Source organism: Schistocerca nitens, chromosome 6 (assembly GCF_023898315.1).
Source record: "Schistocerca nitens isolate TAMUIC-IGC-003100 chromosome 6, iqSchNite1.1, whole genome shotgun sequence".
NCBI classification, from domain to species: Eukaryota; Metazoa; Arthropoda; class Insecta; order Orthoptera; family Acrididae; genus Schistocerca; species Schistocerca nitens.
This window is the reverse complement of record NC_064619.1, coordinates 598705817-598728527: the sequence shown is the minus strand read 5'-3', so window position 1 is coordinate 598728527 and position 22711 is coordinate 598705817. Positions and strand designations below refer to the sequence as shown.

Genomic DNA, 22711 nt, shown 5'->3' with positions numbered 1-22711 from the left:
TTCTTTTCTAGTTTCACGCCAGTCACACGAGAAGGGCGCTAATAGCGCACCTATGAGGATGCAAGTCAAGTTTTCTTTAAATTCACGCTGTTACGATCTTTGAGACCGGACATGGTGAGACGATGTTAATCAAAAATGCCCTTAAGGCATTATTATCAGTACCTCACTCAGTTTGATCGAGGTCGTGTAATATGTCTGTGAGAAGCTTGATGTTCCTTCTGCAATGCTGCAGAAAGACTGTTTCTGGAATGTAGTCACTGCACATGACTGCTGAGAGCAGTGTTCAGGAGAAGGTACGGTCGCAAGAAGATAGGGCTCCAGACGGATACGTTGCACTACCGAGAGGAAGACCATAGAGTTCGATTTACGGCTCTGGCGCATCGCACTGTATCTGCAGCAGTAATTTGAACAGCAGTAGGTACCACAGTCTCAATTCATTTCAATTCTGTTTCAAGTCATTTGTTATCTAGAAACGTTAAACGGGTCGTATATATTCAATAAACACTGACAATTCAGTTCAATTCCGATCAATTTATTGCCTCGAATTTTTACCAGTTATCTGGAAACTTTAAACAGGTCGTACAGGTTTAATAATCATGGTGACATACAATTATATATTATATACAGTAATAAGAATGATCCGTTGGTAATATTAATACAGGAGTAAGAAAATTGAAAATAATTAGATAAAAAATAACGAAATGTTACAAATAGGGTAAGTCACGGATGGCCCTGAGCCATGCGGTCGAGTTGCTTGCATTCCACAGACCCCAAACCACTACCATTGGCGACTTAAGTGGTGTCAAGTGAGAGCTTATTGGAGGGTAGAGTGGAGGTCTGTTGTATTTTCTGAATAAAAACTGGTTCTGTCTCGGTGCCAGTGATGGCCGTGTGTTGATTAGAAAGAGGACTGTAGAGGACTTGCAACCAACCTGTCCAATTGTAGACCCACTCGACCAACACCTGGAGTTACGGTCTGAGATGAGATTTCGTAAGACAGCAGGAGCAGTCTCGTGTTCATCCCATGCAGCCTGGCTGCAAATTTGTACGTCAATTTGTCGATTCGACCTGTTGTACCGCCATTCGTGAGTGGCATTCTAAGGGGTGTTTTCCAGCAGTATAACGCTCGCCCATTTACTGCAGCTGTAACCCAACACGCTCTACAAAGTGCCGACATGTTGCCTTGACCTGATCGGTCGCCGTCACTGTCTCCAATAGATCGCATTTGAGGCATCGCCGGACGACGACTCCAATGTCATCCACAACCAGCACTAACCATTTCTGTATTGACCGACCAGGTGCAACAGGCATGGAACTCCAGCCCACAAACCGGCATTCGGCACCTGTACAACACAAGGCATGGCTGTCTGCGTTCATTATTTTGCTTGTTGGCTGTTTATTAATGTACCAGAATTTCATATCTGCAATGGCTTATCTCACGCTTACATTAGCCCGTGATCTTGCAATGTTAATCACCTATATATGTCATCTAGACAAAAGTACAGTATAGCGTCGATTATCCGAACGTCAGTCAACCGAACGACCGCTTAACCGAACTGTGTACTCGCTTGCACCTGTTACTCTCCCACCCTAACGTCCATCATCCCCCTCACTCCCAAACCAAGGCCGGCCGGGGTGGCCGAGCGGTTCTAGGCGCTACAGTCTGGAACCGCGCGATCGCTACGGTCGCAGGTTCGCATCCTGCCTCGGGCATGGATGTGTGTGGTGTACTTAGGTTAGTTAGGTTTAAGTAGTTCTAAGTTCTAGGGGACTGATGACCTCAGCATTTAAGTCCCATAGTGCTCAGAGCCATTTGAACCATTTTTGAACCCAAACCAAGTTTCCCACAGTAGACGCCGCACTGGGCCACCGCTGGCGGAACATTGCTTCTAATGGGGCCTTCACAATGCGTTGCTGACTGGCCAAGCCGCCAGTCGCTGTGTTTCAACAATCAGCACACTTCTGTCGGCTTGGCACTGGCAGTAGAAGTAGCGGCAGTATCAAAGCTGTTCACAGCAACAGCTGCGCCAGTTTAGAGTTGAGGCGTGGCGCTCCGCGCAGTTTGAAGGATTGCGCGTCCCCAACAAGAGCTTCTCACGGTGCAGTCACCTTCTGTTCTCTTGTACGACCACTTGTGTGCTGCTGCGTGAAGAAGTGAACTTTACGATACAAAATGCTTAAAAGTAAACGTGTTGTCCTTTCTATGAGGACAAGTACGAGATTATAGTAATAATCTCGTACTTGTCTCTCATAGAAAGGAATATGATTCCTACTGAAGTTGCCTTTGTATGTCACTTTGTAATACTAAAAGAGATGCCTGTTTTTATGAATAAATTTTGCTGTACAGTACTTCTTTTTGGCAAATAAACATGTACAGTTTGATTATCCGAACACCTATGTCCCCCAATTACTTCGGATAATCGACGCTCTACTGTATTTCCGAAATTTCATTACTCTACATTAATTATTTTATGGCACTGCGATTTTCTTTTCGTGTGTGAATCAGAACTACTGGTATGTGAAATAAGCTGCAGGTTACAACTAGTAGAGCGCTAAGGCCACATAGGTTTGATTGAGATAGTATTAATCCAACATTAAAATTAATTACATCAAAATCTCAGTTTCGAGCTAGCATGTAGAACGGGTTTCCTTGTTTTTATGACGCATCCGGCACATTCGCTTTTAAAACTTCGAATCCTTCCATTGCCACTTCACTGTGATAAGGTCCGAAAAACAACTAAACCTGCCGACTTGGGTATATCATAAGAACTGAAAAAAAGAAGGCAACAAGTAGACAATCCAATGAGGAGATTATCTCTGCTACTCACCAGAGAAGTTCATGACTGCCGTCATAACGTTCATTATGACGGCTGCACTTGTTGTCTCATGTCCCATCGAGATCAGCTTTTGTCCAAACAACACGCTGAACACGGAGATGAGGGCTTGACTGGTCATCTGCAGAGAAACAATAAAACATAAGCAGTGGCATCGTAAGAGTCGTCTGCAGAGGATAGTGACTATGGCACGTTGCAGTAACATCACCTTTCGTTATCATATATCGATACAATTTGTTTATTCTATTCATTATTGTCCCAGGACTCTTTTTTCAAATATTAGTTACTTATATTAATTTTTGTACCTCGGCGATATCTTACTCCTTTCAAATGATTATTGACATTGACAAATCTGTATTTACAGTCTACAGTCGTAGCTTAGAAGTATATATACAAGTAGTAATCGGTGATTTTATCTCGAGTGTCGATTACATGGTTGTTGGGTTGTTTTGGGGAAGGAGACCAGACAGCGAGGTCATCGGTCTCATAGGATTAGGGAAGGACGGGGAAGGAAGTCGGCTATGCCCTTTGAAAGGAACCATCCCGGCATTTGCCTGGAGCGATTTAGGGATATCACGGAAAACCTAAATCAGGATGGCCGGACGCGGGGTTGAACCGTTGTCCTCCCGAATGCGAGTCCAGTGTCCAACCACTGCGCCACCTCGCTCGGTCGATTACGTGGTAAACAGCAGTTCTGTAGGTAGAAGATGTTACAAATGCGAAGCTGGTTCCTCATTAATCATGTGATGTCAGTGAACTTGCATACGGAAAGGCGGTATGAACTTGTCTCAGGAACAATTTCACAATGATTTGCGGAGAGTGATTTGTTTTGTGAATACAAGTTTCCTCACAATGTGTTTAATGTAAAAATAATGCGACATTTATCGGAAACACTGAATACCTTGTTATTAAAGAACAATTGTTTTCGTAACAGGCATATGGGAGAGGCATTAAGCACCACGGTCTGATGGTTGTATAGTTTAGTTTCATAATTAATTACTATTGATCCTCTGTAATTAAGAGAGGAGCCAAATGGAAAATTACTAGATATAATGGGCTAGTCTACTGATTTCTTAAATTCCTAAATTTTCGTGGCTGCAACATTGTTTAAGTGTGAGTTCCACTGACAGTCATCTAGTTTGTATTGAGGTTCTTACAGAAATACGATCATTCTGTTTGTTAAGTAAAGGGATAACCTATTTCTGGCCAAATTAAGGGTGTTATAAGAGTTGTCGTTCCGATTCCAAAAATAACGAAACACAAAAGCTAAGAAATGAATTATGGTCTATAGGTAGCATTATTTGAGAACAAACCTCTTGTAAGACACTTAAGATTTAAATCATTTTGGATTATATATTATTTTAAGTGGGTTTATGTTTAATTCACATGCGTGTAAGATTTTTTCGAACGAAAAAAAAGTGTTTGAAGACAGTTCATATAAATAAGGCTGAAAACTTTTTCCACAAATGGGGATAGCAACGGTTGTTCATACGTGGTCATACTCGTGAATGCTGTTTCAAAATGGGTCAAATGGCTCTGAGCACTATGGGACTCAACTGCTGTGGTCATAAGTCCCCTAGAACTTAGAACTACTTAAACCTAACTAACCTAAGGACAGCACACAACACCCAGCCATCACGAGGCAGAGAAAATCGCTGACCCCGCCGGGAATCGAACCCGGGAAAATGCTGTTTCACACTTTGGGAATACAAGCGCCAAATTCTATGACTGTTCCTAAGTTTTTCATGACAGCCAAGGCTAAAAACGTACCATGAAGGCCTTACAGCGGTCAGTGTAATGTCGAAATTTCATTGTCGCTTGCTCAACAAGAAAATGTACGTCGGAAATCATCTGAGAATAGTGTACTAGCATTATCTTGAGACTGCTTTTAATGCTACTGGCTTGTCTGAGAACAACTGTATAAACCATCATGAAAAATTTTCGGTAAAAGATAAATAGAACAGTGCTCAACACTAAATGCATTTGCCGGCCGGGGTGGCCGAGCGGTTATAGGCGCTACAGGCTGGAACCGCGCGACCGCTACGGTCGCAGGTTAGAATCCTGCCTCGAGCATGGATGTGTGTGATGCCCTTAGGTTAGTTAAGTTTAAGTAGTTCTAAGTTCTAGGGGACTGATGACCTGAGAAGTTAAGTCCCATAGTGTTCAGAGCCATTTTGAACTAAATGCATTTGCTTTAAGAAGAGCGGACATAGATGTTGAGGGAAACGAGAGAATAAGAATATTAATCAAAATGCCGCCTCTCTTGTCTAATGATCTGTTTCCTTCACTGGTATTAAAGAGTCAAGTTTCTTAACTTATTTATTTTTTTCATGTCATCATTTGTATACGAATCCTTATTCCGAGCCTTAGTGTTCACGTTGTTCCCCATTGCACATTCTTATGAACTCTTAAGTTCGTAAGAAATGTTGTTTCCCATTGCGCTTTACTATGGACCCTTAAGTTCTTAAGGAGATGGTACCTAAATATTCCTCAGCGTTTTCTTCAGAAAAATCACTACATCTGTCAGTAACCTTCCTTTCTCTAAGTATTCGTATTTGTGGTGTTGTCAAGTATCGAGAGACGTGCAAGAAGTATTGATCACTGCAGAGATACTGCAGAGCAAAGCCATATCACGAGGCGCCAATGACATGCTAGGGAGAAGCCGTGCGTCCCGTAGTTCCGAGCGACCACCGCCGTGCCACTGCCATGAAATAGCGTCGTCAGAGGCCAGGGGGGCACTTCACTTCGAGGTCGGATCCTGCCCACTTCAAGGAAGTTCCTGTCGGTGTAACGTCGTTGTGTTGCCTGCTCGCAGTGACACACCCCGTGTCAACCGTCGGGGAGTGAAGAGACTTCCGTGTTCTGTGACCTGCGTCTACGCGTTATCGCTGTCAGAACTGTGTCAACAAGTGTCAACGAACTTGAGTTTCGTAGTGACTGTAGTGAAGGCACGTTACAGCTACTCTGAACTTTTATCAGTTCGCGACTCAGTAATCGTGGCTCATTTAGTGTGTTCTGAACCGCAAGTCCAGGTGTACAGTTTCATAGCTACAGCCGAGCCTGGCGAGGAAAGATAAGTTTTGTTGTCACTAATAAAGTATTAATTATTTAGAGTTCTCTAATTAACTGTGTTATTACTAGCTGCCGGCCGCGGTGGCCTAGCGATTCTAGGCACTTCAGTCCGGAACCGTGCGACTGCTACGGTCGCAGGTTCGACTCCTGCCTCGGGCATGGATGTTTGTGATGTCCTTAGGTTAGTTAGGTTTAAGTAGTTCTAAGTTCTAGGGGACTGATGACCTCAGATGTTAAGTCCCATAGTGCTCAGAGCCATTTATTACTAGCCACCTCCGTGTCCAAGAAAGCGGACAACAAATTCTAAACTAACAGAGATGCGACCATGAGACTTGGTGTCAGTCAGTCTTTACATATTCACCCTTCGGTGTGGCGTATTTTTCCCAGCGATGAATGACTTTTTGCAATCAGTCTTCTGATTGGTTTGATGCGGCTCGCATGCGGCTGTGCATTAGGAGCATACCATGGCTAACCCAAGTAACCCTGTGAATTACCTTGCCTCAAGTGGTTGAGTCTTTTCCGTTTTGGTGGTGGCGAAACCTCATATTGACATTGCTTACTTTGCTTTTTTGTTTTCCACCACTATTTCATGGTGAATAGGAGGCTAAAAAGTCCATCTGACCTGAGACAGTTGGACTACTTCGGCTGCTGTCTGAGTTCGGCGGGGTTTTTGAACGAGTGTGAGCTGTCGTGGCACTCAGAAATCGACGAATTTTGTTCAAAATGTCTTGAAAACATGTTAAAAATTAATCCATTAGGGATCTTTCATGTTTTCCACTGTCACCTCGACTGCCAATCGCCTGTCTTTCCAACCTAATTTCTTTCGCAGAGAGTTCGTATGACATTTCGAGTCCGTCACTTAGGCTTGTTTTGAAACGTCCCCTTTGAACAATTATACAAGACTATGCTTAAACTGACACACAATATTTTTAGCGCAACGCAATCTGACTTTCAAAAATCCCTACAAAAGAATGGCCCTGACTAACATTAACCTATACCTTTCACAAATCACTTACCTCACCAAAAATCTTCGTTACTCGAACTACTGCAATACAGCGAACGCCACTACTGCCAGCTAAATAAAAAATTCAAACTACTGAAGGCACTAACTACTGATAGGCATAGTTAGCAAATGAAAGATTTTAATAGAGAACAAACAATGTATTTACCTTAATAATCATAATATATATAGCAGTTCATGACATCCAATCTTACAAATTTCAAATCTCCGCCATCTCTCTCCCCACATCCACCACTGCTGGCGGCTCACCTCCAACTGCGCAACGCTACGCGCTGTTCACATCCAGCTGCCGCTGCCCAACACTACAATGGCAGACAACAATGCAAACTAGCCACAGACTGCACACAGCACAGCCAGTGATTTTCATACAGAGCGCTACGTAACGTTGCCAATAAGAAAACATAAACAGCCTACTTACAGTTTGACTACGCTGGAAGCGACTGCGCCAACTAACCATTGTGTCATACGACGGTGCATTGTTGCCGTACACGTCCACCAACACTGCACGGATTGTAGAACGTTGTTCTTTCGTAGAGAGTTAGAATGACATTTCGACACTTAGGCTTGTTTGACTACGCTATAAGCGACTGCGCCACCTAACCATTGTGTCATATGACGGTACACTGTTGTCATACACGTTCAGCAACACTGCACGGATTGTGGCAACGTTGTTCCCCGTCAAAAGCAGAAAACGAATTACCGCACGGTACTCGTTTTCATCAACGAATTTGGCGAATTTTTTGGCTCATCTAGCGTCGTGCCTCAGTACCGTGGAGCGAAGATTTAAATCGCAACATGTAAAAGGCAATGTAATGACTAACAGACTGACTGACTCACAATCGTCCAGCCCAAACCGCTAAAGATAGAGACTTAAAATTTGACTTCTCGGTTACTAAATAAAAAACAGTGTTTCAGTGTTTTGTGAAAGTGAACCCCTAGGGATTGAAATAGGTGATGAGAAATTTATGGAAAATATTTTATTGTGAAAGCATTTTTAAAGCTAAACGCATGAAAATTTAAACTTCGGTTCTCAGTTATAAATAAAAAAAGTGTTTCACTGTTTTGGGAAATTCAGCCGGTATGGGGGCGAAATGGGTGATGAAAGTTTTTATGCAAATATTTCATTGCGAATGTAGTTTTGAAGATAAATCTATGAAAGTTTGTACTGGCTTTTCTGCTAGAAATAAAGAGATACGCTTGTACTGCTTCTCTAAATTCTACCCCTAAGGGTTTGAAATAGAGGGTGAAACGTTTTATGAAAATATTTCATTGCAAAAGTAATTTTAAAGCTGAATACCTGAAAATTCATGTGTGGCTTTTCGGTTTGAAATGAAAAATTACGTGTTTCAAAGTTTTTCGAAAATGAGCCCCTAAGGGGATGAAATAGGGTCAGACCGATACACTAACTCATCATCGCCCAGCCCAAACATTCAAGGATAGAAACTTCAAGTTTGGACAAGGTGTGGATCTTATACTGTAGGCATCATTTAAGAATGAATTGCCAGAAATTTCACTGCAATGGGGGTGAAATTGGAGTTGAAAACCTTTTGAAAAGTAAATCGGTGTTAAGAGAATTTTGAAGCTAGAACTGTCGAAACTGGTATCTGGTTTCTCGGTCAGAAAATAAAATAATATATGTTTCAGCATTTTTAGTAATTCAGCCACCAAGGGCATAAAATAGAGAAAATAAATAATTACTAAAGAACTACTAAAGCATTTTTCGAGGCTACGTCTATGACAAATGGTATTAGACTTCTTAGTCAAAAGTAAAAAAAAAATCGTGTTTCAGTGTTTCTGGAAATTCAACCCCTAAGGGAGTGCAATAGGGCGTGATTTTGTTGAAGAAAACACTACATTAAGAAATTGTAAAGGTAAATTTATGAAAACTGGTATTTCACTTCTCAGTTAGGTTTAAAGAAGTATTTGTTAGGGGGTGCGGATTGCTATGGAAATATCTCCACAACAACGAAAAAGGCATAAATAACACAAACTTTGGTCCAGCTACCAGACTCGCTTCTTGGTCAGAAGTATATTAATAAAAAAGGTGAAAACCTTAAAATGTGTTGAAATTTGTGAACAACATAAACATTCAACTAAATAAAAACAAAAAATCTCTTCAGGCCATACAGTATGCGGAAGCGAAATAGCGGACGCTAAGCTAGTATGTACGTGAACTTCAAACATGTATCTGCAGTCTAACAAAAAATTAAACACGTAACTTTATTCCGAGGCGATAAGTAAAACTTTATGACTGCCTCTCGTTGAGAATCAGTTAAGATAATATGTCTTTGTAAAATGGCTGTTGTTTTGAACATTGGTACCGGCAACAGTTCTCAGCACACTTTTTGGGCATCGCAAACAAATGTCTGCCTTCAACTTCATTAACCGCTTAGGGTTCTCTTTGGATTCCATTAGAACCAACGTTATGCAGAATTAGAACAGGACAGTAATTTGATAGCTTGAGAAGTTGAGACGCAGTACTTACGTAATTTAGGGCCACCCCAAGGACCACCATCCAGCCCCAGCCTCCATCAGGTGGAATGATTTCATATTCAGCTGTTTTCATCGCAGTCATCTTCGCATCTGAAAAAAAAATAGGATAATAATTCTTACTGTTGGGGATAAACACATTCCAAGTGCAGCAGAACATTAGTCATACATCAGGATGTTCAGAAAACTTACTTATTGTAGTCAATAAGGAACAGCCACTGAGCACTTGCAAACAAGTCCAGAAAACTGTCAAGTAGTGCGGAATAACGACATAAGTGGTCATCTTTGCTCTTCGTGGGTCTCATAAGACAAGTGTTCGAAAAGAGCCACGTGACAGTGGATAGAGCATCTCCATAGGATTAACTCATACTACAAGTTTTCAGTATGGACACCATTTGTGATGCGGCAAACGTCAATACGGGCGGAAGGTCACATCCGAGGAATTCACTGAGGTCGCTACGACAGCAGCCAGCTGTGTTAAACTGGTCGTACGGTTGCCTATCTGCAGGCAAGAACTATTTCGATCTGACAGTATACAGTGGATGATATGTCTACCTGTTCCGACATGCCTGACCCCTAGTTGTGCGCATCTACGTCGTGACGTGTGTTACGATTCGAAACCTGGAGATATGCTCTGTCTACTGATATGTGTCATTTTATTGTGTGTCTTGTACTTTTCGAGCAGTAGTCTTATGAAACTCTAGAGGTATGTATAAATAACCCTGTGCTTGTAGGAATGACATGCCCAGTTATTCGACAGACCTTATACATAGGTCAAATAGAAGGTAAGCAGGAATTCATTTCTTAACTAATAGAAAAAAACGATGGGTCATGTTGTGGGTTGGCAGGAGAGCCAACACCCTATTAATAGAGGAAGCCGAAAGGCACGCGTTTTAGCTCACGCAGGCTGGCGTGAGGTCTGGAACAGGACAAGGAAATTAGAATTTAGAAAAACGGACGTAGCTGGTGGAATACTTAACTTTAATCCATTAATGGTGAACGTCGGTCTGACGGTACATGCATCACAAGATCAATAGCAACTGATAATGGCGCCTTGCTAGGTCGTAGCAAATGACGTAGCTGAAGGCTGCTAACTATCGTCTCGGCAAATGAGAGCGTATTTTGTCAGTGAACCATCGCTAGCAAAGTCGGTTGTACAACTGGGGCGAGTGCTAGGAAGTCTCTCTAGACCTGCCGTGTGGCGGCGCTCGGTCTGCAATCACTGATAGTGGCGACACGCGGGTCCGACGTATACTAACGGACCGCGGCCGATTTAAAGGCTACCACCGAGCAAGTGTGGTGTCTGGCGGTGACACCACAGGTCAAATAGGTCAGCAGGAATTCATTTCTCAAAATTACAGATAAACACCGTAATTAGTTCTACGTATCCAGTAGTCACATTCGCGATTATTCGTTCGCTTTTCAGTATAACCTACGTCCATTTTAAATTTGTTTTTCATCTCAGTAAACTATGCACGAAGTTTTGCAGTCTTCAAAACTTCAGGGCGAACATGATATCGAGTTTCCTTAAGTGTCCTAATTGATAGTACCCTTATATACAAGATAAATGAGGCGAGTTTTGTGTAACGAGCAGTGGTTACCGTTCGAGTGCATAATCTTTCATTGTCACGCAAGATCATGGTTCAACTAAGGCATGATTTTCTCACAGTGGTGATACATTACAAATAATTATGTGTTTGCCACGTCTTGAAAATGCCCACAGATTCACATACACCGGATACCAAACCACACTCGTTTTCTTTTCACGTACACATTGCACAGTTCTGATTAGTTTTATCCTCGACGATATAGTGTGGTGCACTTCCATCGACTGCGATTCCGATTCAGGTAACGATTAATTAATTCACATCTCGGATGGCACAAATTGTACTTAACTCACATTCAAGAGGCACGGAATTCAAAGCCCCATCGAACCACTCACATTCAGTTAAAAATTATTTACAACGATCTTGGTCGCATAAAATACATATTAAAGTAGTAAAAGGTTTCAATCAGTTATGATCAGCTTCATACCAGACTTTGAAATGCAGATAACGTTACAATTTAGAGGAACACAGCAACAATGAAAGTTAAAAAAGTAAGACCTATAAAAAAAACAACACTGTAACATTTATACCCTCAGGTGATGAACGGAAACAGCGGGCGAAGCGCGAACTACCTGTGTAGAGGTACAAACGTCAATTACCTGTTGTAAAGGCACAAACGTCAACTGCTGACTAGCGTGAACACGTTATGGCTTGAATAGGAGAGGTTCCACACAACGTCTGCACATGAAGTCAGTAGAAGCCAATGAGGCGAATCGTGGGGTAAAAACGTGTCAAAAGTATTAAAATTATAAGTCCGAGAGCAAAAGACAGACATAATACATCAGATTACATCGGCCTTAACTACTACGAGCATTAGTTAATTACTAAAACGGAGGAAAAAAGAAATACCGAAACCAATTATGCAACAGTTCCCAACTACACAAGCTATTCCCGATATTCGACATTTTTTTTGTCTGTCTTGACTGGGATATTACGCCATCAGCATAGTCAGGTACTTCGTTAACATTATTAATTCAAACGCGCCCGTGAGGATACCTAAACAAAAATGACTTTCGTAAACGTTACGCTAAAACTAATTGCATCGACAATTCGATCCAAACTTAACACTTACAGACACTGTAGTTTCTTAGTCAAGAGGTCAGGGAGCCTGACGAATACAGTGATGCAGTTTGTCTATTTTTATACTGTTAAAATTCACAAAATTGTGGGATACTATTTACACACATTTCTGTTTTACAACTTACAAGTGCTCCAATAAGCCGGTGGCGTAATAAGGCCATCCAATGAAGACCAAAAAGTGTTGAATGTGGGAAATAATTCGTGGAGTCGCAAATTTTTGTACAGCACTATTAGGGAGTGCCATGACCACTGTACTAGAAATCCGGACTGGTGAGAGATTGGTGGGCGAGGAGATGCTTTTGACGGTCACTTTTGTACGTTTTTTCTTAAATAACTTGAAAACTACGGCCTCTAGTAGAAACATGTCCCAGTAGAAATTATAACAACAATCATGCTCATAAATTAAGGCTAATGCTGATACATGGGGAAACAGCGCTCTGGTGGGCGGTTTTGCGGATTTAAATCACCTCGGGGTTTGACCATGCGGTGCATTTGGCCTTTGGTCGTCACACGGTGGCATTGGCAGCAGTCCACATATGCAGAGGTGTGTTGGTGCGTTTCAGAGTACAGTGCAGCGACTAACTCATATTTATGATGTTATGAGGGGTCGAATACTAGGGCGACTGGAAGCTGGTCAAACACAGCGGGTCGCAGCACAGGACCTCCGTGTGCCACAAAGTTTAATCTCAGGATTATGGCAACGATGCCAGCAGACAGGAAACGTGTCCAGGCGCTACAGTACGGGACGTCCACAGCGTACAACACCACAAGAAGACCGATATCTCACCATCAGTGCCAAAGGCGGCCACGGAGTACTGCAGGTAGCCTTGCTCGGGACCTTACCGCAGCCACTGAAACAGTTGTCTCCAGACACACAGTCGACAGACGACTGAACGGACATGGTTAATTCGCCCGGAGACCTGCAAGGTGCATTCCACTGATCCCTGGTCAAAGGAGAGCCCGTAAAGCCTGGTGTCAAGGACACTGTACATGGTCATTGGAACAGTTGTCCCAGGTTATATTCACTGACGAGTCCAGGTATAGTCTGAACAGTGATACTCCCCGGGTTTGCATCTGCCGTGAACCAGGAACCAGATACCAACCCCTTAATGTCCTTGAAAAGGACCTGTATGGAGGTTATGGTTTGATGGTGTGGAGTGGGATTATGATTGGTGTACGTACACCCCTGCATGTCTTTGACAGAGGAACTGTAACAGGTCAGGTATCGGGACGTCATTTTGCACCTGTATGTCCGCCTTTTCAGGGCTGCAGTGGGTTCCACCTTCCTCCTGATGGATGATAACGCACGGCCCCACAGAGCTGCCATCGTGGAGGAGTACCTTGAAACACAAGATATCAGGCGAATGGAGTGGCCTGCCTGTTCTCCAGACCTAAACCCCATCGTGCATGTCTGGGATGCTCTCGGTCGACGTTTCGCTGCTCGTCTTCAAATCCCTAGGACACTGCAGATGCTCCGACAGGCACTGGTGCAAGAATGGGAGGCTATAACCCAGCAGTTGCTTGTCCACCTGGTCCAGAATATGCCAACGCGTTGTGCGGCCTGTGTACGTATGTATGGTGATCATATCCCATATTGATGTGGGGGTACATACGAAGGAAAAAGTGGCGTTTTGTAGCGCATGTGTTTCGGGACGGTTTTCTCAACTTATCACCAATATGGACTTACAGATCTGTGTCGTGTGTGTCCCCTATGTGCCTATGCTATTAACGCCAGTTTTGTGTAGTGCCACGTTGTGTGGCACCACATTCTGCAATTATCCTTGATTTATGAGAATGAGTGTACATTAAATATTATACAAAAAGGTCGTGCTCGTATTTTTGTAATGCAAATAGTTATCACGTAGCGAGCGACAGAATATGAAAATCTCACGTGTGTCTTTTGAAGGCCAGATGTAATATTTAGGGATGCATAAAACGACATCGACAGGCGGGAACACATAATCACCCAGAAACATTATCGAAAATGACCATTTGGTGATGCATGTGTTGTAATGTGCAGATGCATGATGTTGCATGGGCGTACTTACCTCCACATCTTTGAACACGGCCTGTTGAACAGTCAACGCTATTGTGACGTTGTACTCGTTCCCCATTTGTGTATTGTCAGAGGGTGGATTCATTTCTATGGATGACAGTGCGCGACCGGATCGAACAGACGGATGAAAGAGCTCTTGGAACGACAGGATATTAAGTGACTGGGCTGGTCTACCCTTTAACCCAACTTACGGGGGGTAGGACGTCAAGCGGGCCGACTTGGAGCAGGAGAGACACCACAGGACATTTTAATTTGCACTATCTATACTTTTACAAATAAATTCATAAAACTTTAACAGCATGACCAGGAAGGAGTCCTCAATCCTTCCTGGTCATGGTGACAAAGTTTTATGAATTTATTTGTAAAACTATAGACAGTGCAAATTAAAATGTCCTGTGGTGACTCTCCTGCTCCAAGTCGGCCCGCTTGACGTCCTACACCCCCCCCCCCTTAAATTTCATCAAATACGTGTAGGATGAGTTAGGGAGACATACTGCATGAGGTGTATATGCACCAACAATACAGCTGTTGTGAACCGCACAGGTGGGGGGATCATAAACCGCTGTGGCTTCAGGGTAATTATCGTCTTTGAATAAAAACGTCAATTCTGTTCGTATCATTACGTATTACTTTCAGTTACCTTCTCTAATATATGTGCCGCTTTAAGCTGTCGCCAAAGATGTAGTGCCAAAGATCTTGCGAAGATAGATAGTAGGCGATCAATCAAGCTTGCCTATCACGAGAGAGACCAGCGACGCATCAACAAGCAACAGCCTCAACGCCCTCTCGACCGCAAGTTTTTAGGCCGGCACCGCTGATTGGAAGGCTTCACTCACTACCACAGTCACTAACTCAGTACAGTACTCCAGGTTGGCATCTGTCATTCAGTTGTGGAGCGGCATAGTTCAGCACAGGCTACACCAGTACATAGCGTCCAGATTAATGTGATAGCAAGAGTACCGATATTGTCTGCAAGGGGGCTATTACGGAAGAGCTTCTACCACAACACATGGACTCTGTTAAAGTTACGTAGCAGCTATGTTTTCGTGTAAATCAAGAACCATATTAATCCACGAGTGCATTTGTGTTGTAGAAAGAAGATACCAGCCATTCATAACCACATCCTTCCCCTCGCTTCCTTAGGGCAAGACTCTACAGTGGCGACGAGGACACAACAGTACACTACAGCAGTTCCTTCAATGTATGGCCCAAGCTTCATCGATTTATATTACTTGGCAGTGACGCATCACGCGACAACTACTTTCGTCCTTACGTTTTGCAAACCAGTGTAGGTGAATGTAAGTTGACCGAACAACGTAAGGGCCCACTGACGAGCAGCGCCGGTGCTTCGTCACATTTCTTGCCCATTTGACCATGAGGCTGAGTTGCCAGGTGCACGCTTCGCTGTCTAGTGACGAGAAGTGGCGTGTCAGACTGTAAATGAGGGTATGACCAGCAGATTACAGCCAGCAATCTCTGACAAATAACCAGATAACTACCGATAACGCCGACACGTCTCTTATTGACAAGAGTAATTTTCCGCGATATAACGACGACACAATCTATGACCCATTTAGCATTTTGTATTTCAGATTACATACATCAGAGAAGAGGAATCTGTGGCACAACTTGACTAGAAGAACGGATCGGTTGGAAGTACACATTTCGAGGCTTCAAGGGATCACCAATTTAGTACTGGAGGAAAGCGTGGGGAGTAAAAATCGTAGAGGAAGACCAAGGGATGAATACACTAAACAGATTCAGAAGGACGTAGGTTGCAGTAGTTACTCGGAGATGAAGAGGCTTGTACAGGATAGAGTAGCATGGAGAGCTGCATCAAACCAGTCTCAGGACTGAAGGCCACAACAACAACAACATCAGATTTCATAAATATACATAAGGAAATACAAGTGTGTTTGTCTTAAGGCTCGGTGAAGGTTTATTCTGTCTTCTCCAACAGTAACACAGCTGCTTGCCAAATTCGTTTTTTCATCAGTTTCATCATAACCATCGTCGTCATATATTAGAGCTAGTGGTATAATACACCACAAAACTGTTCACAACACATTCTTAAAAGTGGTCAGTATTTCGTTTTCCCACGGACATTATTGCACACCAGTTTTTTTCCGTACGTTGAACATGACCGTTCTGTTTATTCCGTACTCTATTTTTTATATCTGCACCCGAACGCATAGTTAATTCCCAACTAATACCAACGTTACTCTTATGATCTAGGACCGAGTCTCCTGCTACATTGCGGTAAAACCTCATTTACGAGAAAATCAGACTGTCTAATATGGTCGGAAGACAGAATGCAACTTTCGCACCCGTGCAACAACGATGGAAGAACAACTTTGTTTAGTTTCGGAAGTGTTTCCTTAAGAGCATTACATTTTAATGTTTGTCGCGTTATACCACAGAAATGCCTAAATCTTTGAAGATTGATTTCATCATCGTCCTATTTTGTATAGTTACAATCATGTCCCAAATATTTCAGTTCAATTATTTTTTGATTATATAGATCTTAAGGCATGGATTTAGAGCCCATGTTTACTAAACGTTTGTTTCTTGATTTGGTGTAAGGAACCTGTGCTGTAATGGGAATTTAATTATTGGTTCACATGGCTCTCAGCACTATGGGACTTAACATCTTAGGTCATCAGTCCCCTAGACTTAGAACTACTTAAACCTAACTAACCTAAGGACATCACACACATCCATGCCCGGGGCAGGATTCGAACCTGCGACCGTAGCAGCAGCGCGGTTCCAGACTGAAGTGCCTAGAACCGTTCGGCCACAGTGGCCGGCTTAATTTAGTTATTCGCTGTATATGGTTTTGTTTATACATCGCTGTCTCTATTTCATTTCCACCACATCCCATTGTCGTGAGCAAATAGAAATTTGTGAAATTTAGATTTTTTTGTTTCAGTCAGAACTATTTAGTTGTAGGCTCAAGAAATACGTTTTGCTATTCTCAAATTCGCCCATGAAAACGGTAACTGCCCGCAGTGTCACCCTGTTCTGGGTGTTTTTTATCTTGCGCTGAAGTTCATTGTGAATAAAGAAGTTCATAAGATATTGTGTTTGTGACCAGAAACAAACAGGTAAATGAACAGACCATCTTCAAACTACAAACCAAGGTATGGTGTGTCGTGGAGGATACATGGTGTGAAAAAGACTCCATCACTCCATCCCTCTGTCTCTCGTCTCCCCTCCTCAACCCTTTCTCCAAAAATCTCCTTTCCGAATGTGCTAAAGAGGGTTTGCATACGTATAATCCCGAATTTTTGCATTATTAACCTCATGGTAGACCTAATTACGCGAAATGCATGTGAGGGCGTGTGATGTATTGCTTGGTTCGTCCATAGCCAAAATTTTAAGGACAAACCTGTCGATGAGATAAGTAGCGTCTCACATTGGAAAATGTTCGTCTTTGAATAAACGATGCAGTGACGAGTCCCGCTGCTCTTCTTCCAAATTCTCTCTCCCTTCCTTTGATCCAACATGATTAAGATACCAGATATGGGTTTTATAAAGGATAAACTACTCTCTTCAGTGGATGAACGACATTTCAGTATAACTTTTCTTCATGTTCACCCAGGTCTGTCTGCTCCACATTTGAATTTACGTATTTCTGTGGTAAGAAGATGGGCGAGAATATTGCTAAGTATTTGACACTCCTAGTCAATTCAAATGCCATGGTTTACTAAGGACTTCAATCTGGACGGCGATTTTTATACATATTTTACACATCACTGTTTCAGCGTTTCCAAACATCACTTCACGATCTTTTGTTACATGTCCTACTACATAAATCTGCTGATGTCATGGCAAATGCCGAATTTAATTATTTGTGAAATATAAAAAAATGATTTAACATCTAGACTGAATTCATCAGTAAAAGTGATAAAATGATCTTTGCCTCTTACACTGATATTATGTATTGTTTTCTTAAATTTTGTGATACAAAAAAGTTAATCCGCCTGCGGGTTTTAGACGCAGACAAAGAAACATACAGATATTACGGTGATTGAAAATCATATCATACATAAGATCGAACTGTAGTTAAAGCTAGTTTGGCTGGTTCAAATGGCTCTGAGCACTATGGGACTCAACTGCTGTGGTCATCAGTCCCCTAGAACTTAGAACTACTTAAACCTAACTAACCTAAGGACACCACACACAGCCATGCCCGAGGCAGGATTCGAACCTGCGACCGTAGCAGTCGCTCGGTTCCGGACTGCGCGCCTAGAACCGCGAGACCACCGCGGCCGGCCCGAAAGCTAGTTTGTTCTGAAAAATTTTCCTCTGTTCTATTATTTGACATACTGACACACTCATGTTTAGAAGAAGCATAACACCTTAAACGACTAGAGATTTGATGCTTATATTCGTAGGACATGGAAATTAGCTAGGTCTGGAGAAATGATTAGCATTTCAGTCATCTCAGTTCAACATGTATCCTATTGCTTAGTGGGCACAGGGTCCGCTATGGGCCCTGATTACTTGTTTCATGCGTGATGGCATCGACGCGTATGAGGCATGTATGGCGTCCTATGGTGTAGCCATCCATGCTGCATTCACCTGATTCCAAAGTTCATTTGTGGTGGCTGGGAAGGGGTCGCAGCGCTGTGACCGTCTTTTCACCATATCTCAAACATTTTCGATTCGAGGGCCAGGGCAAAAGGCTGACATCCTGTGACACCATGAAGTCACGTGTTCGAGCAGCAAAATGTGGTCGTGCATTGCCTTGTTAATAAATGGCGTCTGGGGAGTTGTGCAGAAAGGGTATGGCTACAAGTTGCAGGACGTCATCCACGAAGGTCACACTACTTGCAGGACACTAGGAACCTCCAACTGTGATTTGTGGTTGTGCCCAGCAGCACCCCACACCTTAAGGTCTTGAGGTGGATCAGTATGTCTCGTGCGAATGCAATCACTGTGACGCTGCTCGCCTTGCCTGCGGCGAACTAAAATGCGGCCATCATTTGGAGACAATCAGAACCTGGATTCGTCCGAAAACACTATCTGATGCCATTCCTGTCCCCCAATGACGTCGTTCCGTACACCATTGGCGTCTACTATATTTCTGCACTTTCGTCAAGGGTAGACGGAGAAATGGAGATGCGCATTTAACCCATGACGTAATAACGGAGACAGACTGATAGTGTACTATGTGTTACACCGTTACGCCAGAGCCGAGGAGGCCGCAGAACTGTCCTGCAATGCCATTCGGATGAGGTGTCCATCTTCCCGGGGGCCGTTGTGTCCTGACCTATATCGTTGTGTTCTACGGCCTTCCGTGAACCATTCGGCACATATACGTTGCACTGCCGAAACACTTCGTCCCACATGAAACAGCAACTTCCCGAATCGGTCCATCTCATCCTTTCATGACAATAATGCACCCTCTTTCAAACTCACTGATTTGTCGGTACGGTTCGCGCATACCTCTGCGAGGCATCCTGCACGTCTGCTGAGGTCACACTGATCCATAACCTTGGGTTTGTGGCGACAACGAAAGCCGCAGGCACATTTTACCGGTAGGTGGTGTTGCGCCGCGACGTCGATGTTGACCTTGACACGGCGGGCTGACATGGTTCAAATGTTAATCATTTCACCAGAACATACTAATGTGCACCCCGTGTGAATATGAACGCCTTATTTCTAGTCGAAATTAGAATTAATTTTAATATCTTCAGCTGCTGACGGGCGTTGATATATATCAATGGGGACAGCTGAAAATGTGTGTCCCGATCGGGACTCGAACATGGGATCTCCTGCTTACATGACAGACGCTCTGTCCATCTGAGCCACTGAGGACACAGAGGATAATGCGACTGCAGGGACTATCTGACGCACGCCTCCCGCGAGGCCCACATTCTCACCTTGTATGTCCACACACTACATTCGTAGTGTCCCACCGCAACACACTCATTACCTGTGGAAGACGTTCATACCAGTTCCCGTAAGAGTTCGGGGAATATGTGTGCATCGGCACAGAAGAAGGAGGTCATGGCCGGTATTGCCAGAACTATATACTTATATGGATATGGTGTTCTTTCGGACATGTCCGAGAAAACAGACACCATATCCATATAAGTATCTATTTCTAGTCGGTCAAAGCGTTCTGTTTTTTCTCAACAGCCGGCCGGGGTGGCCGAGCGGTTCTAGGCGCTACAGTCTGGAACCGCGAGACCGCTACGGTCGCAGGTTCGAATCCTGCCTCGGGCATGGATGTGTGTGATGTCCTTAGGTTGGTTAGGTTTAAGTAGTTCTAAGTTCTAGGGGACTGATGACCTTAGAAGTTAAGTCCCATAGTGCTCAGAGCCATTTGAACCATTTTTTTTCTCAACACGAACGTAGTTTATGTGCAATGCCACATTACTGGAGAACTAATAACAAGGGAGACACTAATACGTGGGGAACAGATCCAACACAGAGTGTTGTTATAGAAGCAGGAGGTATTCACTCACATTGTGGAGGTGACGTTAGGCAGCGTTTGGAAACAGCGCGACTACTGGTTCTTTCAATGCAATCTAAAGTTATTACCCGCCTTACTTAATATCTATGATGATGTTACGGATTTCTGTGCTTTTCCTAGAATGGAGATGTATGAATTCGTATGTAGTATTTTTCAGTTTACTCATCTGTAGGTAACATTTCCGCCTCATGTTAAAAAACGTGTTTGGTGCACAACATAAATGAAGAATGCTCAGTTTGACAGTTTCTCAACCACTGTCAAGACCTTACAAACTTCAGCATTATGAACATGTAACCTGTAATAGCTTGTAGTTTAATTATTTGTTGCACTTAATATTGTCCATTTCTTAAAGTGTAATTTCAACCAGAGACTTTGGTGTACAAACTCGTATGCCACTGAATTGTATCTTTTCTTATAATGTTTTGTTACCTAAGAACTAGTGTCCATTATATACGCAAGTCAGTTGTTTCGCGGAGATGGCCTAATAAGCCGAAAACTAGTTAGAAATAAATGTCAGAAGAACAAAAGAAGTGAACTTCTTATTCAACCTTAAATATGGAATTGTTCTACCAAGAAGTAACAGAAGAATCCAAAATAACTTTTAAGTCGAATTTCTTCTCTTGCAACCTTTACTTTTCGACATGGAAGCTATAGAATTTCATTATATTTTACAGAATTTGTTACTGGTTTGGTCGTCACCTACTTGCCAGTAGTAAGTGCGAATGTTGAGAAGTTTTTTTGAAATGTGGAATGAACATCGAAGAATCTGTTCGTATTCAACTACGGAGAATCTGAAATAAATCTTTCGTGAAATACTGCGACGGTAAGTGTTCCCTTTTGTTCGGTCCTACAGCACGTTAATGGAATTCGATATATTTTCTTAATCCAGTCCCTAGAAATTCACAAGAATTCTTTGGGGTGTTTGTACACTATGTTAGCATAACTCTTTCGAATCCTAATTGTTGAACAAGTATCCAACACCAGTATCTGAAGACCGAAAGTGTGACTCAACATTTACAATCACTATGCGCCAGTGATGTTCGTCGCAAACCTTTACGCATTGTCGAAGCATCTGTGACCACTGACGGATTTATTAAGTTCGATGGCTCTCTTGGTACTGTCCGAATGGAATATGATAAGAGGTGGCAGTAGAATTTCATACTCGCTATAGCCCATAACCAAATAATATTTCCTATAGAATTCCTCAGTAATCGTCACGAAGCACACATATTATAATACGGTGAAGAAAATTCCATCTTAGTATTTCAGCAGGTCACACCTCACCAATTATAAAACATTACAATATAAAGAGACGAAATGATGACTAGTGAAGTATTTTCTTACCTGCAGAATTTACTGTGTCCAATCACGAGTGCCGAGTAGCGTCCTACTGTTCTGAAGCAGTTGAGGAGTGCCACTCAGAGCGTCGTTCAAAGTCTGACTGGTCGCTGTCGCTTCGTATCTGACATTAGCTCATCATCTTGATAACTACTCGTCCCCGTAACACGGACTGCTACCGTGATGTCTGATGTTCCAATGAACAAGCAGCCTTGTTTGACTGCGAGATGCCACATGGATACGGCGGAGAAGCTTATCGCAGAAGTGCACACCAGCTGATCGTCACGTGATCCACGCCATGCGGTGATCTTAATCATCCACCAGTCACATGATCAACTAAGACATCTACTTTCATACTTCCGGGTTCTTACTGTCGACGACTGAAAGTCTTTGTGAATTTGTGAGCTAATTATATCATGATAATATCTTTGTAGACTACAACCAATATTGCAATTAATTCTTATCCAAATATACAAGGTGTCCATTTCACGTCACTGACTCCATCTATACCTCGAATGAACCTATGTGTTACACTTTTTCACATATCCTAGCTTCAAACTTCCGACATTCCGATCTCCGATTGGCAGCATGCCCTCATCGACAGGGCCATTGCTGATGATTTTTATTCAGAATGCAAACAGTGACTACGTTCGAACTCGGGACTTAGGACGTTTTGATGAATAGCTAGCAATGCTAGCCTGAGAACACTGGTAGTCAGTACATACCGTA

General features: G+C 42.9%; 1 protein-coding gene across 3 annotated transcripts in view; it reads right to left on the bottom strand.

Moving 5' to 3' along the window:
- Window positions 1–22180, bottom strand: part of LOC126263167 (monocarboxylate transporter 2-like) — a 257848-nt gene extending 235668 nt beyond the window's left edge. For 2 of the 3 annotated variants that reach the window (XM_049960210.1, XM_049960209.1), the window contains exons 1-3: window positions 21989–22180; window positions 9413–9510; window positions 2829–2955 (exon numbers count right to left, since the gene is read on the bottom strand). In XM_049960210.1, coding sequence (XP_049816167.1) covers window positions 2829–2955; window positions 9413–9502 — 217 coding nt within the window. In that variant the 5' untranslated portion in view covers window positions 9503–9510; window positions 21989–22180. Of the gene's footprint in view, window positions 1–2828; window positions 2956–9412; window positions 9511–11623; window positions 11743–21988 lie in introns of those variants that run through there. The other variant, XM_049960211.1, reaches the window with a different exon arrangement.
- Window positions 22181–22711: the final 531 nt, after the last annotated feature.